General features: G+C 43.2%; 1 protein-coding gene across 7 annotated transcripts in view; it reads left to right on the plus strand.

The window, feature by feature from the left end:
• Positions 1-13,390, plus strand: part of SPG11 (SPG11 vesicle trafficking associated, spatacsin) — a 100,613-nt gene that overhangs the window by 80,429 nt on the left and 6,794 nt on the right. For 5 of the 7 annotated variants that reach the window (XM_074393685.1, XM_003928917.4, XM_074393686.1 and 2 more), the window contains 4 exons: positions 8,591-8,730; positions 9,845-10,043; positions 10,441-10,578; positions 12,259-12,392. In XM_074393685.1, the coding sequence (XP_074249786.1) occupies positions 8,591-8,730; positions 9,845-10,043; positions 10,441-10,578; positions 12,259-12,392 (611 nt within the window). Of the gene's footprint in view, positions 1-8,590; positions 8,731-9,844; positions 10,044-10,440; positions 10,579-11,151; positions 11,254-12,258; positions 12,393-13,390 lie in introns of those variants that run through there. The other 2 variants (XM_039468692.2, XM_010339522.3) reach the window with 2 other exon arrangements.

Here is a 13,390-nt window from a genome sequence, read left to right on the forward strand (position 1 = left end):
AGATTTCTTGTAGATTCCCTGAGATTTTCTACATGGACAGTCATGTCATCAGCAAATAGAGACAGTTGTATTTCTTCCTTTCCAATCTGTATGCCTTTTATTTCTTGTTCCTGCTTTATTGCACTGATTAGGCCTTTCAGTACTATGTTGGATAGGAGTGGTGAGAGTGGACATCCATATCTTTTTACTGACCTTAAAGGGAAAACATTTGGTCTTTCATCATTAAGTATGGTATTAGCTGTACGTTTTTTAAGATACGCTTTATCATGTTGAGGAAGTTCCCTTCTATTCCTGGTTTGCTGAGAATTTTTGCCATGGTTTGAATTTAGTCATGTTATTTCTACGTATGTTGATCTGATCATGTGGGTTTTTTCTTTATTAATATGGTAGATTACATTAATTGATTTTTTTAAAATACTGAACCAATCTTGAATTCCCCATTTAAACAATCCAATTTGGGCCTGGTGCATTATTCTTTTGATTTTTTGCTGGAATCAGTTTGCTGTTTTGTTGAAGATTTTTACATTTATGTTCATGAGGAATGTTGATCTGTCATTTTCTTTTTGTACCATTTGGTTTTTTGGAGTTTTGTTTTGTTTTGTTTTTAAAGACAAAATCTTGCTCTGTTGCTCAGGCCAGAGTGTAGTGGCGCAGTATCAACTCACTACAACCTTCACCTTCAGGGTTCAAGTAATTCACCTGCCTTAGCCTCCCAAGCAGCTGGGATTACAGGTGTATACCACCACATCTGGCTAATTTTTGTATTTTTAGTAGAGATGGGGTTTCACCATATTGGCCAGGCTGATCTTGAACTCCTGACCCCAAGTGATCTGCCCACCTCAGCCTCCCAAAGTGCTGGGATTAAAGGCCTGAGCCACCGAACTAGGCCTTTTTTTGTACTGTTCGTTTCTGGCTTTTGTATCAAGATAATGCTGGTTTCATGAGATGGAAAGTAGTCCCTGCTCTTTTATTTTCTGGAAAACATTGTGTAGAACTGGTGTTATTTCTTCTTTAAATGCTTAGTAGAATTTAGCAGTAAAACTACCTGAGACTAGAGATTTCCATTTTGGAAGATTTTAAACCACGAATTCAATTTCCTAAATAATTATGGGACTATTCGTGTTAACTTTCTCATCTTGGGTGAGTTTTTACATTTTGTGATTTTCTTTTTACTTTTTTTGTTTTGTTTTTGAGATGGAGTTGTGCTCTTGTTAACCAGGCTGGAGTGCGGTGGGGCAATCTCGGCTTACTGCAACCTCCACCTCCCAGGTTCCAGCTATTCTGCTGCCTCAGCCTCCCAAGTAGCTGGGATTACAGGCCTGCCCCACCAGGCCCAGCTAATTTTGTATTTTTTGTAGAGATGGGGTTTGTCCATGTTCGTCAGGCTGGTCTCAAACAGACCACCTCAGGTGATCTGCCTGCCTCAGCCTCCCAAAGTGCTGGGATTATAGGTGTGAGCCACTATACCCAGCCTGCATTTTGTGATTTTCTTTTTTTTTTTTTCTCGTGCCTGTGAGTGCTCTACCAGGGATCTCTAGAATTCCTTTGGGAAAGCCAACATAACGTGCTTCAATTTTCTGCTTTGTTTATTCTGACATGCTGGCTTGTTGGTGACTGATTTCTCAAAACTAGAATTTTCAGGATGTAAGAGGTTACTTGATGTCAGCAAGTAATAAATGAATGCTGACCCAAATATGTGCTTTGGAAGCAGGACCTCTGACATGGTTTTAAAGACACTTTCCACCATGTCTGTCCTGTGGAGGTCTTTAGGGCCCCATCGCATTCCCGTTGCCAGAGTTTGCAAAAACAAGTCAGTTACCATTTCCACTGCCCCAGACTAAGGAGATAGGAACAGACTTCTCTTTTCTTTTCTTTTTTTTAAAGAAAGAAAAAAAAAAAAGAAAAACTTAGAAAAAGAATAAAGGAGAGGAAGAAAGAGGAAGAGGGAGAGAGAATGGGCGTGTTGCTTTATTGCCCAGGTTAGAATGCAGTCTAAAAATGGGTATGCCTATAATTGTGCTTAATAATGGAGACATGAAAAAAAACGAGGGAAGAAAGTAACAAGCAGCCAACCAATACTTCATTAAAAACTGTAAGTAGGTATGATGTGGTACTGATAAGAGTGTATATTTTGTGTATTTAAAGTGGAGAGTTCTGTAAATGTTCATTACGTTTACTTGTTCCAGATCTGAGTTCAAGTCCTGGATATCGTTGTTAATTTTCTGTCTCATTGATCTGTCTAATACTGATGTTGAAGTCTCCCACTATTATTGTGTGGGAGTCTAAGTCTCTTTATAAGACTTATATATCTGGGTATTCGTGTATTGGGTGCATATATACTTAGGATCTTTAGCTCTTCTTGTTGCATGGGTCCTTTTATCATTATGTAATGTCCTTCTTTGCTTCTTTTGATCTTTGTTGCTTTAAAGACTATTTTATCAGAGGCAAAAATTGCAACTCCTGCTTTTTATTTTATTTTATTTTTATTTTATTTTATTTCTTGAGACGGAGTTTCACTCTTGTTACCCAGGCTGGAGTGCAATGGCGCAATCTCGGCTCACCGCAACCTCCGCCTCCTGGATTCAGGCAGTTCTCCTGCCTCAGCCTCCTGAGTAGCTGGGATTACAGGCACGCGCCACCATGCCCAGCTAATTTTTTGTATTTTTAGTAGAGACGGGGTTTCACCATGTTGACCAGGATGGTCTCGATCTCTCGACCTCGTGATCCACCCGCCTCGGCCTCCCAAAGTGCTGGGATTACAGGCTTGAGGCATCGCGCCCGGCCCCCAAAAATATATTTCAATAAACCCCAAAGAATAGTCTATCATATTTACAACTTTTATTGTTCTTCTATCATTCCTTATGTCCCAGATTTCCTTCTGGTTTCTTTTGCCTTGTGGCTGAAGGACTTCTTTTAGGGCTGTCTGCTAGCAGCAGATTCTCTTAGGGTTTTGTCTGTTTTAAATACTCAGTTTTTCATCATCTGAGAATGTCTCTATTTTACCTTCATTCCTAGAATGTCTCCATTTTACCTTCATTCCTAAAGGATGTTTTGCCGGATATAGAAAATTATTTTCAGGCCAGGCGCAGTGGCTCACACCTGTAATTCCAGCACTTGGGAGGCCAAGGCAGGCGGATGACCTGAGCTCTGAAGTTTAAGACCAGCCTGAGCAACATGGCAAAACCCTGTCTCTACAAAAAAATACAAAAATTAGCTAGGTGTGATGGCACATGCCCGTAGTCCCAGGTACCTGGGGGCTAAGGCAAGAGGATCGCCTCAGCCCAGGAGGACAAGGCTGCAGTGAGCAGTGTTCATGCCACTGCACTCCAGCCGGGGCAGCAAATCAAGAACCTATCTCAATAAATAAATAAGAAAATTAGTTATTTTCTTTCAGCTCTTGAAAATGTTGTTCCACTTGCTTTTGGCCTCCCAGGATGTCTGATGAAACATCTGCAGTTAATTGAATCACTGTTCATCTGTATAAATAGAGCATATTTCTCTGGTTGCTGTCAATATGTTTTTCTGTCATTGGTCTTCAGCAGTTTGATTGTAATGTAACTGGATGTGTATTTCTTTGGCTTTATTCTCTTTGGGGATCACTGAGCTTCTTGAATATGTAGGTTTATGTATTTCACCAAACTTGGGTAGTGTTCAGCCATAATTTTTTCAAATATTTTCTCAGCACCACACCTGTTCTCCTCTCCTTCTGGAACTTCAAGGACATGAATCTATAATTTTTGTTGTTATCTCATGAGTCCTTGAAGTTTTGTTGTTTTTGTGACAGAGTCTCACTCTACTGCCAGGCTGGAGTGCAGTGGCGCCATCTCGGCTCACTGCAACTTCCACCTCGCAGGTTCAAGCGATTCTCCTGCCTCAGCCTCCTGAGTAGCTGCGATTACAGGCGCACGCCACCACGCCCCGCTAATTTTTGTATTTTTAGTAGAGATGGGGTTTCACCATATTGCCAGGATGGTCTCGATCTCTTGACTTTGTGACCTGCCTGCCTCAGCCTCCCAAAGGGCTGGGATTACAGGTGTGAGCCACTGCACCTGGCTAATTTTTTTTTTTTTTAACTTTTTTTCTCTCTGTTGTTCAGGTTGGATAACTTCTGTTAGTCTCTCTTCAGTTTCACTGACTTTTTCCTCTGTCATTTCCATTTTGCTATTGAATTTTATTTCTGTGATTTAAAAATTTTAGTTACAGTCATGCATTGTTAACAATCAGGATACCATCTGAGAAATGCATTGTTGGGTGATTTCATCACTGTGCAAACATCATAGAGTGTACTTATACAAAATTAGGCAATATAGGAACCTAGGTGGTATACCACCAATGCTACATGGTATATAGCCTGTCATTCCTGGGCTACAAGCCAGTACAGCATGCTACTGTACTATAGGTGACTGTAACACAGTGGTAAGTATTTGTTTATCTAGACATATCTGAACATAGAAAAGTGCAGTAAAAATATGGTATAAAGATTTTTTAGCTTCAGGAAATAATTGGAGATTTTCATTTAAAAATAAGATTTTTGAAAATGGTACAATTTGTAAAGGACACTTAACGTTAATGGAGCTTGCAGGACTAGAAGTTGCTCTGGGTGTCACTAAGTGGTAAGGCAATGTGAAAGCCTAGGACATTACCATACATTACTGTACACTTTATAAATGGTGTACATTTAGGCTACACTAAATTTATCTAAAAACCTGTACTATGTCACAATGACTGTGATGTCACTAGATATAGGAATTTTTCAGTTCCATTATAATCTTACAGGATCCCCCCGCTGTATTTGCAGTCCATTGATGGAAACATTGTTATCCAGCACGTAACTGTATTTTTCAGCTCTAAAATTTTCATTTTGTTCTTCATACCTTCTATTTATTTGCTGAGACTTTGCATTTTTCTGTTTGTCTCAAGAGCATTCAGAATCGCTTACTGGAACATTTGTATTATAGCTGCTTTAAAGTCTTTGTCAGATAATTTTAACATTTGCATCATTTTAATGTCTTTTCTCATGCGAGTTGAAGTCTTCCTGCTTTTGTTTTATGCTGAGTAATTTGGGGTTGCATCTGGACATTCTGGGTTTGTTTTCTTGTTTCTGTTTTTTGAGATGGAATCTAACTCTTGTCATCCAGGCTGGAGTGCAGTGGCGCAATCTCAGCTCACTGCAGCTTCCGCCTCCCAGGTTCAAGCGATTCTCGTGTCTCAGACCCCCCGAGTAGCTGACATTACAGGTGTACACCACCATACCTGGCTAATTTTTTTTTTTTATTTTTAGTAGAGGTGGGGTTTTGCCATGTTGGCCAGGCCTCAGGTGGACCATGTGAGCCACCACAACTGGCTGCATCTGGACATTTTGAATAGTGTATTACACAAATATACTATTTGAGACTATGGATCTTATTTAAATCCTGTGAAGGATGTTGACATTTTTTAGCAGACAGTTGACCTGGGTAGGTTCAGGCTGAAGTTCTAAACCACTGCCTGTGTGCTGTGATTTCAACATCAGTTCAGTTTCCTTTGCTGTACTATTCGGAGATGTCCTGTGTGAGCACACCATCCACTGGTCAATCTGTGACCTTGGTAGTGATCTATCCATTAATTCCATTCTCAGAGGCTTCCATATGCTAGTTAGGATCAAAGCCATACACGTGTAGTCCAGGAATGAGCCCTGTAGTTCATAAAAATTTATTGGGTTGCTTTCGCGGGGTGCTCCCAGGTAATTTCTGGTTCCCTGAGGCTTCTCTTTTCAGTTCTTTGGCCAAAAGCTAAAGGTTTAGTTACCCCCACTCTGTCTTGCATTTCCCTGACTATTCCTGTATCCAGGGCCAAGTAACAGGAGGGTAATGCAAAAGCAACAGGGGTCTACTCCGCCCTCCTGAGACCAGAGTGCCTCTGCTCAGAAAAGAAGACTCCCCTTTCTGAGAGCTTTAGCTCTTGCCACTTGGCATTGCAGCCTCTGCCAACACTGGCAGTGGCTTGCTTGGGAACCAGGACAAGGAAGAACTGGAATTAGGCGTTTCCCTTTCCACTCTTCAAACTGGTACTAGAGAGCTTCTAGAATTCGCTTTCTCTTGCACTCACACTTCGTCTCAGCCCTTAGTTCTTAGGTTTTAGACAACACTGTGTTCAGGCTAGAGCTTGCTAGAGTGGGGGAAATGATAATTCTGGTCATCTTCAATTTGCCTGCTACTTTTTACTTTTCAGAGTCCTTATGTAGCTGCAACTTGTTTTGTGTCCAGGTTTTGTATTGAATTCAGTGGGAGAGACTCAATCAATAAATAGATTGAGCTTATTCCAACTTACCTAGAACTGAGACTCACAGTGAAAGATTTAACCAGGGGAATAACATGGTTTGAACTGCATTTTATTTATTTCATCTTTAAGGTTTGTTGTTGTTGTTGTTTTTTGTTGTCGTCATCGTCGTTTTTGAAACAGGGCCTCACTCTATTGCCCAGGCTGGAGTGCGGTAGTGCAAACATGGCTCACTGCAGACTCAACCTCCAGACTCGAGCAATCCTGCCTCAGCCTGCTGAGTAGCTGGAACCACAGGTGCACACCACCATGCTCAGCTGATTTTTTAAAGCTTTTTTTGTAGAGGTGGGGTCTCACTGTGTTATGCAGGCTGGCCTCAAACTTTTGAGCTCCAGGGATCCTCCCACTTCACCCTCCCAAAATGATGGGATTTCAGGCATGAGCCACCACCTCTGGCCTACAGCACTTTTTAATAGTATTTTAAAATAAAAATTAGTAAGTGTGTAGTATAGCAAATCACATAACGGAGAAATGCATAAAGTAAAAAGTCAGTTCAGGCTGGGTACAGTAATCCCAGCACTTGAGAAAACTGAGGTGGGTGGATCACCTGAGGTCAGGAGTTCAAGACCAGCCTGGCCAATATGGTAAAACCTCATCTCTACTGAAAATACAAAAAATTAGCCGGGCATGGTGGCACACGCCTGTAATCCCAACTACATAGAAGGCTGAGGCAGGAGAGTCACTTGAACTCAGGAGGCAGAGGTTGCAGTGAACCAAGATGGTGCCACTGCACTCCAGCCTGGGCGACAGAGTGAGACTCCATCCAAAAAAAAAAAAGCCAATTCAACATTACCCTGAGTAAATTCCCCAGAATAACTACCTTTTACTTGCTTGGTATGCATTTGGTACTTATAGGCACACACATAATGTTTGATGTTTGTTTTTTACAAAAATGAGATTACTTCATATTGACCTTCCTTTTTTCCCGTCAGTACATACAGATTGACCCGCTTCTTTCTAATGGCTGCAGAGTATTCCACCATACAGATGTACCAAGCTTTGACAATGCTTTATTGATATTTAAATTTTTCTATTTTGTTTTTGCCATTACAAAGTGTAATACAGATATTCTTTACTATTTTTTTCTAATAGAAACTCTATCAAATTACTATCTTCTGTTTTAAGCTAAGAGCTTTCTTTTTAAAAAAACAAATCAGGGGCCGGGTGCGGTGGCTCAAGCCTGTAATCCCAGCACTTTGGGAAGCCAAGGCGGGTGGATCACGAGGTCAAGAGATCGAGACCATCCCGGTCAACATGGTGAAACCCCGTCTCTACTAAAAATACAGAAAATTAGCTGGGCATGGTGGCGCGTGCCTATAATCCCAGCTACTCAGGAGGCTGAGGCAGGAGAATTGCCTGAACCCAGGAGGCGGAGGTTGCGGTGAGCCGAGATCGCGCCATTGCACTCCAGCCTGGGTAACGAGCGAAACTCCGTCTCAAAAAAAAATAAAACAAACAAAAAGAAAAACAGGAATGGATTTTAATTTTACTCTAAATAAAAGCATATTTGCAGGTAGGTGCAGTGGCCCATGCCTGTATTCCTGGCACTTTGGAAAGCTGAGGCAGATGGATCAGTTTGAGGCTAGGAGTTGGAGACCAGCCTGACCAACATGGCATAACCTCATCTCAACTGACAATGTAAAAATTAGCTGGGTGTGGTGGTACACATCTGTAATCCCAGCTACTCGGGAGGCTGAGGCACAAGAATTGGTTGAGCCCAGGAGGCAGAAGTTGAAGTGAGCTGAGATCGAGACACTCTACTCCAGCCTGGCCAACAGAGTGAGACTCTAAAGGAAAAAAAATTAAAGCATATTTGCATTTTAGAAATATGTCAGAGACTGACTAGGCCTGAGGGGCTGGCAGCAGGAGACAGATAACAGCTTCTCAGAATACAGAGTGATGAAGGCTGGAACTAAGGCCACAACTGGAGAGATGTCATAGAGTTAGTCAGCTGTACTTGGTGACTTATTTGATGTAGGAGAGAGAACATATAGAGGAGACTGGCAAACATCTTTGGTGCTGATCTCTAGAGCACTCATTAGATGGCCTTGAGTCTTTATAGCATTTGAGGTCTTTGAAGTATCCCAGGCTGGGATTTTCTGGAAGGCCATGAAAGAAGTTGAAGTGGGGCCTGTCAGCAGTGTCCTGTCCCCAGTTGGAGTCATGGGAGTGCAGTGCAGGGAGCTTTGAGCAGAGAGGTAGAGCCATAGAGAGCTGGGGAGAGGCCCGAACCTGCCAGCTTAGAGCCCCTCAGACTTGTATTTGCTTCCAGCCTCAAGTCTGGATAGTCAAAAGTTTGTGACATTGCCCTCCAATGATGAAGTGGTGACTAACTTGGAAGTTCTGACAAGCAAATGCCTCCATGGGAAGAACTACTGTCGACAGGTCCTCTGTCTGTATGATCTTGCCAAGGTATGTGCTAAGGGATTGGGCTTCTTCTGAGAGGAAAGAAAATGAGAAATTTTAGGTTGATTTTGTACATTGCCAAGTCAGCCTTTTAGATGATAATCATGACCTGGAAGGACAGTCTTGTCAGGATGTTGGCCCCCATAAGTTCATCTTTGGGGAATGGTAGGGAGGACACCAGGCCAGGTGCCAGGGCGATCTGACTCCTGGCTGCAGCTCAGCAAACCAGAAAGCTAGGGCAAGACATTTCACTTCTGTGAGCCTGTTTGATCATCTATAAATGATGATGTGACCCTTCATGAAGGGTCCCTTCTAGACTTAATATCTTAGGCTTTGCATTATGATTGTTTGGAGCATTCCATATGGAATGTGATGACTATAAAGACAAGAGCCAGAGCAACCAGAAATTGTCTGTAGCTTTCTGCTGGTTGGGGGAGAAAAACAGTAGACTGGAAGTAGAAGAGCGCAAGAGAAATAAAGCCAAACCCTAAAGTCCTTGTCTGGGAGAAGACTCACAGACTTCTTTGGAAATTGAGAGTTTTGCTGCTGCTCTGGGAATAATAAGGGCTCTTGCATTTTAGTCGGTGTTCCTACATTCCATAATATTTTTAAAAATCGAACTAGGTGCGGTGGCTCACACCTGTAATCCCAGCACTTTGGGAGGCTGAAGCAGGTAGGTCACTTGAGGTCAAGAGTTTGAGACCATCCTGGCCAACACAGTGAAACCCCATCTCTACTAAAAATACAAAAACTAGCCAAGTGTGGTGGCAGGCGCCTGTAATCCCAGCTGAGGCAGAAGAGTTGCTTGAACCTAGGGGGCAGAGGTTACAGTGAGCTGAGATCATGCCATTGTACTCCAGCCTGAGTGACCAAAAAAAAAAAAATGAATTTTCATAAGAGTCACCTGATGCTTTCTGAAGACAAGCCTTTCTTTTACCTGGATTTGGCTTTGGTGAAATGATGGAAAGGGTTAGAAAACAGTATTTGTTTTTTTCTAAGGTTCCTGCTGAGGGCGAGGGGTCTCTGAGCTCGGAAAACAGGAGTCTGGCCACATCAGATTTCAGAAGGGGCTGTCTTTTGCTTTTTCCTGGCTTCTAAAAATGGCTTGTCTTCCTCTTAGGAGCTGGGCTGTTCCTACACAGATGTTGCTTCTCAGGATGGTGAAGTCATGCTCCGGGAAATCTTGGCCTCACAGCAGCCTGACCGATGCAGACGAGCCCAAGCCTTCATCAGCACCCAGGGCCTTAAGCTAGATACTGTGGCTGAACTCGTGGCAGAAGAGGTGACACGGGAGCTGCTGACTCCACCACAGGGAACAGGTGCTGTACCCCCTAGGGATCCCCAACCTCTCTTGACAGCATTCTCCAGTTCTCAGTGTGACAGATTTGGATGTGGTGCTTATATACATCCTGTATGTAGTTCTCTCAGATTTCTGGATTCCAGCGATGTATTTTGTTTAAATACAACAAAATTCAGCATGTTTTTTGTTGTATTGTTGTTGTTGCTTTCTATTGTTTTATGATTACATTGAGAGTAGCTGTGGCTTTCTGAGCTAAAGAACTCCTGGCCTGTAAAATGACCAACAGGCCAAGGGTTTTGAGCTCAGCAAGCGGAAAGCTGCAGAGCTCCATTAGCATTACCTTCTGGTGCCCACGCCCGGGTAGAGTGGGCCTCTTACGGAAAAACCAGCACCTGTCTCCACACTTCCCTGCACAGGACATAAGCAGACGTTCAGCCCAGCAGAGGAAAGCCAGACATTTCTTCAGCTGATCACTCTGTGTCAAGACCGCACATTGGTAGGAATGAAGTTGTTGGATAAGATTTCTTCCGTTCCCCGTGGGGAATTGTCTTGCAGTAAGTTCTTGGCCTTTTTCTTACATATTTTCGGTCTAAACAGGTCTCAAAAGGTCTCCCAGTCAGTCTCTCTGAAATTCATTTTGGATCCTTGTTCCTGCTCTGAATACCTAGCCCTCCAGCAGGGGTTATAAATTCTTGTTAGAAAGCCTTAACTTCACTGAAGAAAATTTGCAAAGTATGGATGAGTACCCCCCAATTTAAAATCATACAAAAAGGTAACCTTTACTCAACATACTTACTTCACTCTTACATTGCTCTGCAAAGTGAATATTATTGTCCCTATTTCAGAAAGGAGGAAAACTTTACTTTAGGAAAGCTGATTGCATCTATTAAGTGGTATTTGAACCCAGTCCATGGATTTCAAAGCTTATTTATTTGCCATAATATCTAAGTCATTATAGGCATTCATTAGAATGTGTGATAAGTTCTTTTTTAAAAAATATTATACTCAGTATAGTTTTTTTAGCTTTATGAATATGCTGTCATTAATATTTTTCATTACATTGAATATTCTTCTATATAATGGCTAGACAGGATTTCTCATCTATATAATGAAAAATTGTATATTAGGGCAGGGAACAGTGGCCCACACCTGTAATGCCAGTGCTTTTGAGAGGCTGATGCCAGAGGATAATTACAGGCTTGGAGTCTGAGACCAGTCTGGGCAACATGGTAAGACCCTGTCTCTAAAAATAGTTTTAAAAACTTAGCGGGGCATGGCTGCACACACTTGCAGTCCCAGCTGCTTAAGAGACTGAAATAGGAGGATCCCTTGAGCCCAGGAGTTGGAGACTACAGTGAGCTCTGATTGCAATACTGAACTCGTGCCTGGGCAACACAGTGAGATCCATCTCTAAAATAAACTCAGAAGTAAACAAAAGTACCCTTTATCTCTCTCAGTCCAATTCAACAATATTCACTGAGTGCCAACTGTGTGCCAGACACTGTAAGCATCTAGGGTATGGTACATAAGCAATCCCTTGAGCTCAGACTAGGATCTTAATATATAGAGCCAGAATGATGGCGTCAAGATAGATCTGGAGGAAATGTCTAAACGAAGGCCTGAATAACACTGTCAGGGTCCTAGTAGTCAGTAGGACCACAGAGGGCCCTGCAGATGCAAAAGCCCAGAGGCTGCAGCGTGTATTAAGGATGGAGAACCTTTTTCAGTCCTGACATTGCAGATATTTTTTTCCATTTGCCATTTAATTGTGCTGACAGTGATTATAATATTTTTTCATCTGTGCATGTCAGATCTTTCACTATTCTAGAAAGCCAGAACATCAAATGGTGATTAGGCCCTGAGACCTTCCACTGGATACAAGCAAAGAATGCCCTCAGATTCATGTTAGCAGGAACTCCATCACTTTTCTCTGCAGAAAGTTTCTCTATGTTTAGAAGGCAAGGGTGCTGTGTTCTCATTTTGGGGGCCTTTTGGGGATACAGTCCCTAAATGGGACTGTACAGACATGACTATCTTTGAGGATTTTGCTATGACTGAGAATGATTTGGATGTCATCAAGGGTCTGTCTCAGAGCTACAGCTGCTGAGTTTAGGGACCTCGAAGGGCTGGTGGGAGGGCCCTCTCCAGACAGGCCCCTTCTCCACCAGGCAGAGAGGTTGACAGTGGGTGGCCAGGGTTCATAATCCTATCTTACCAGTGTCCCACCCACCCAGCCACAGAGCTCCTGATCCTGGCACATCATTGCTTCACCCTGACATGCCACATGGAGGGCATCATCCGAGTCCTACAGGCTGCCCGGATGCTCACAGATAACCACCTGGCCCCCAGTGAGGAGTATGGGCTGGTGGTAAGTAGCCCCCTCAACTCTAGTCTCCATTCGGTGGAAACCTCTGAGAGGAGTAGAAAGGGTGGGGGCCAGTCCAGAAATGATATAGTCTTAGGGAGTTCTGCCCATCTGGATACCATTACCTCCTTGAGAGTTGGCTGGGCAGCCCAACCAACCCTCTGCTCCAAGTTACGATTTATGTCGGAACCAAAAGTTGCTCCAAAGGAGCAAAAGGGGTAAGATCCCTGCCAGGTTCCAGGTTCATCCCACCCCCTTGTCAGAGTAGTTAACTTTTCTAGAGGGGTAAGACAGCGGCATTTTCCCCCAAAACAAGGTTTGGACCTTCCCCCTTTCTGAATTGAAAAGAGTTGGCAGCTCAGTTCCCATGTGCCTCCCCAAATTCTCTGGGCTTGAAACTGACCTGAATGGCTGAGCAAGGCACTGACCACTGTCATGAGTAGTGGTAAGAAGAGGAATAGCACTTGCCCAGGAAAGTGGCATTTTAGCACTTGTCACATTTAAGGATAGCAAGGCCAGGTACGGTGGTTCATGCCTGTAATCCCAGCACTTTGGGAGGCCAAGGTAGGACGACCACCTGAGGTCAGGAGTTCAAGACCCAGCCTGGCTAACATGGTGAAACTCTGTCTCTACTAAAAATACAAAAATTAGCTAGGCATGGTGGTGCATTTCTGTAATCCCAGCTATTCAGGAGGCTGAGGCAGGAGAATTGCTTGAACCTGGAGGCGGAGGTTGCAGTGAGCCAAGATAGCATCACTGCTCTGGGTGACAGAGCAAGACTCTTAAAAAATAAATAAATACAGCAGAGAAAGGGGATAGCCAGTGGTGGCCCAGTGACTGGCATTTCTGAATCCTCCAGAGGGTCCCTGTTGCGTACATGAGATGGAGCTAAGCATGGTAACCTGGAAATTAGCCCTTCTCCTCCTGGAGCTTGGCATCTGAAAGCAACCACTGATGGTAGTGATATGGCTCAAAGAACTCCAGACTCCAGGTAGTGCTGA

This window comes from Saimiri boliviensis, chromosome 2, assembly GCF_048565385.1.
Source record: "Saimiri boliviensis isolate mSaiBol1 chromosome 2, mSaiBol1.pri, whole genome shotgun sequence".
Taxonomy (NCBI): domain Eukaryota; kingdom Metazoa; phylum Chordata; class Mammalia; order Primates; family Cebidae; genus Saimiri; species Saimiri boliviensis.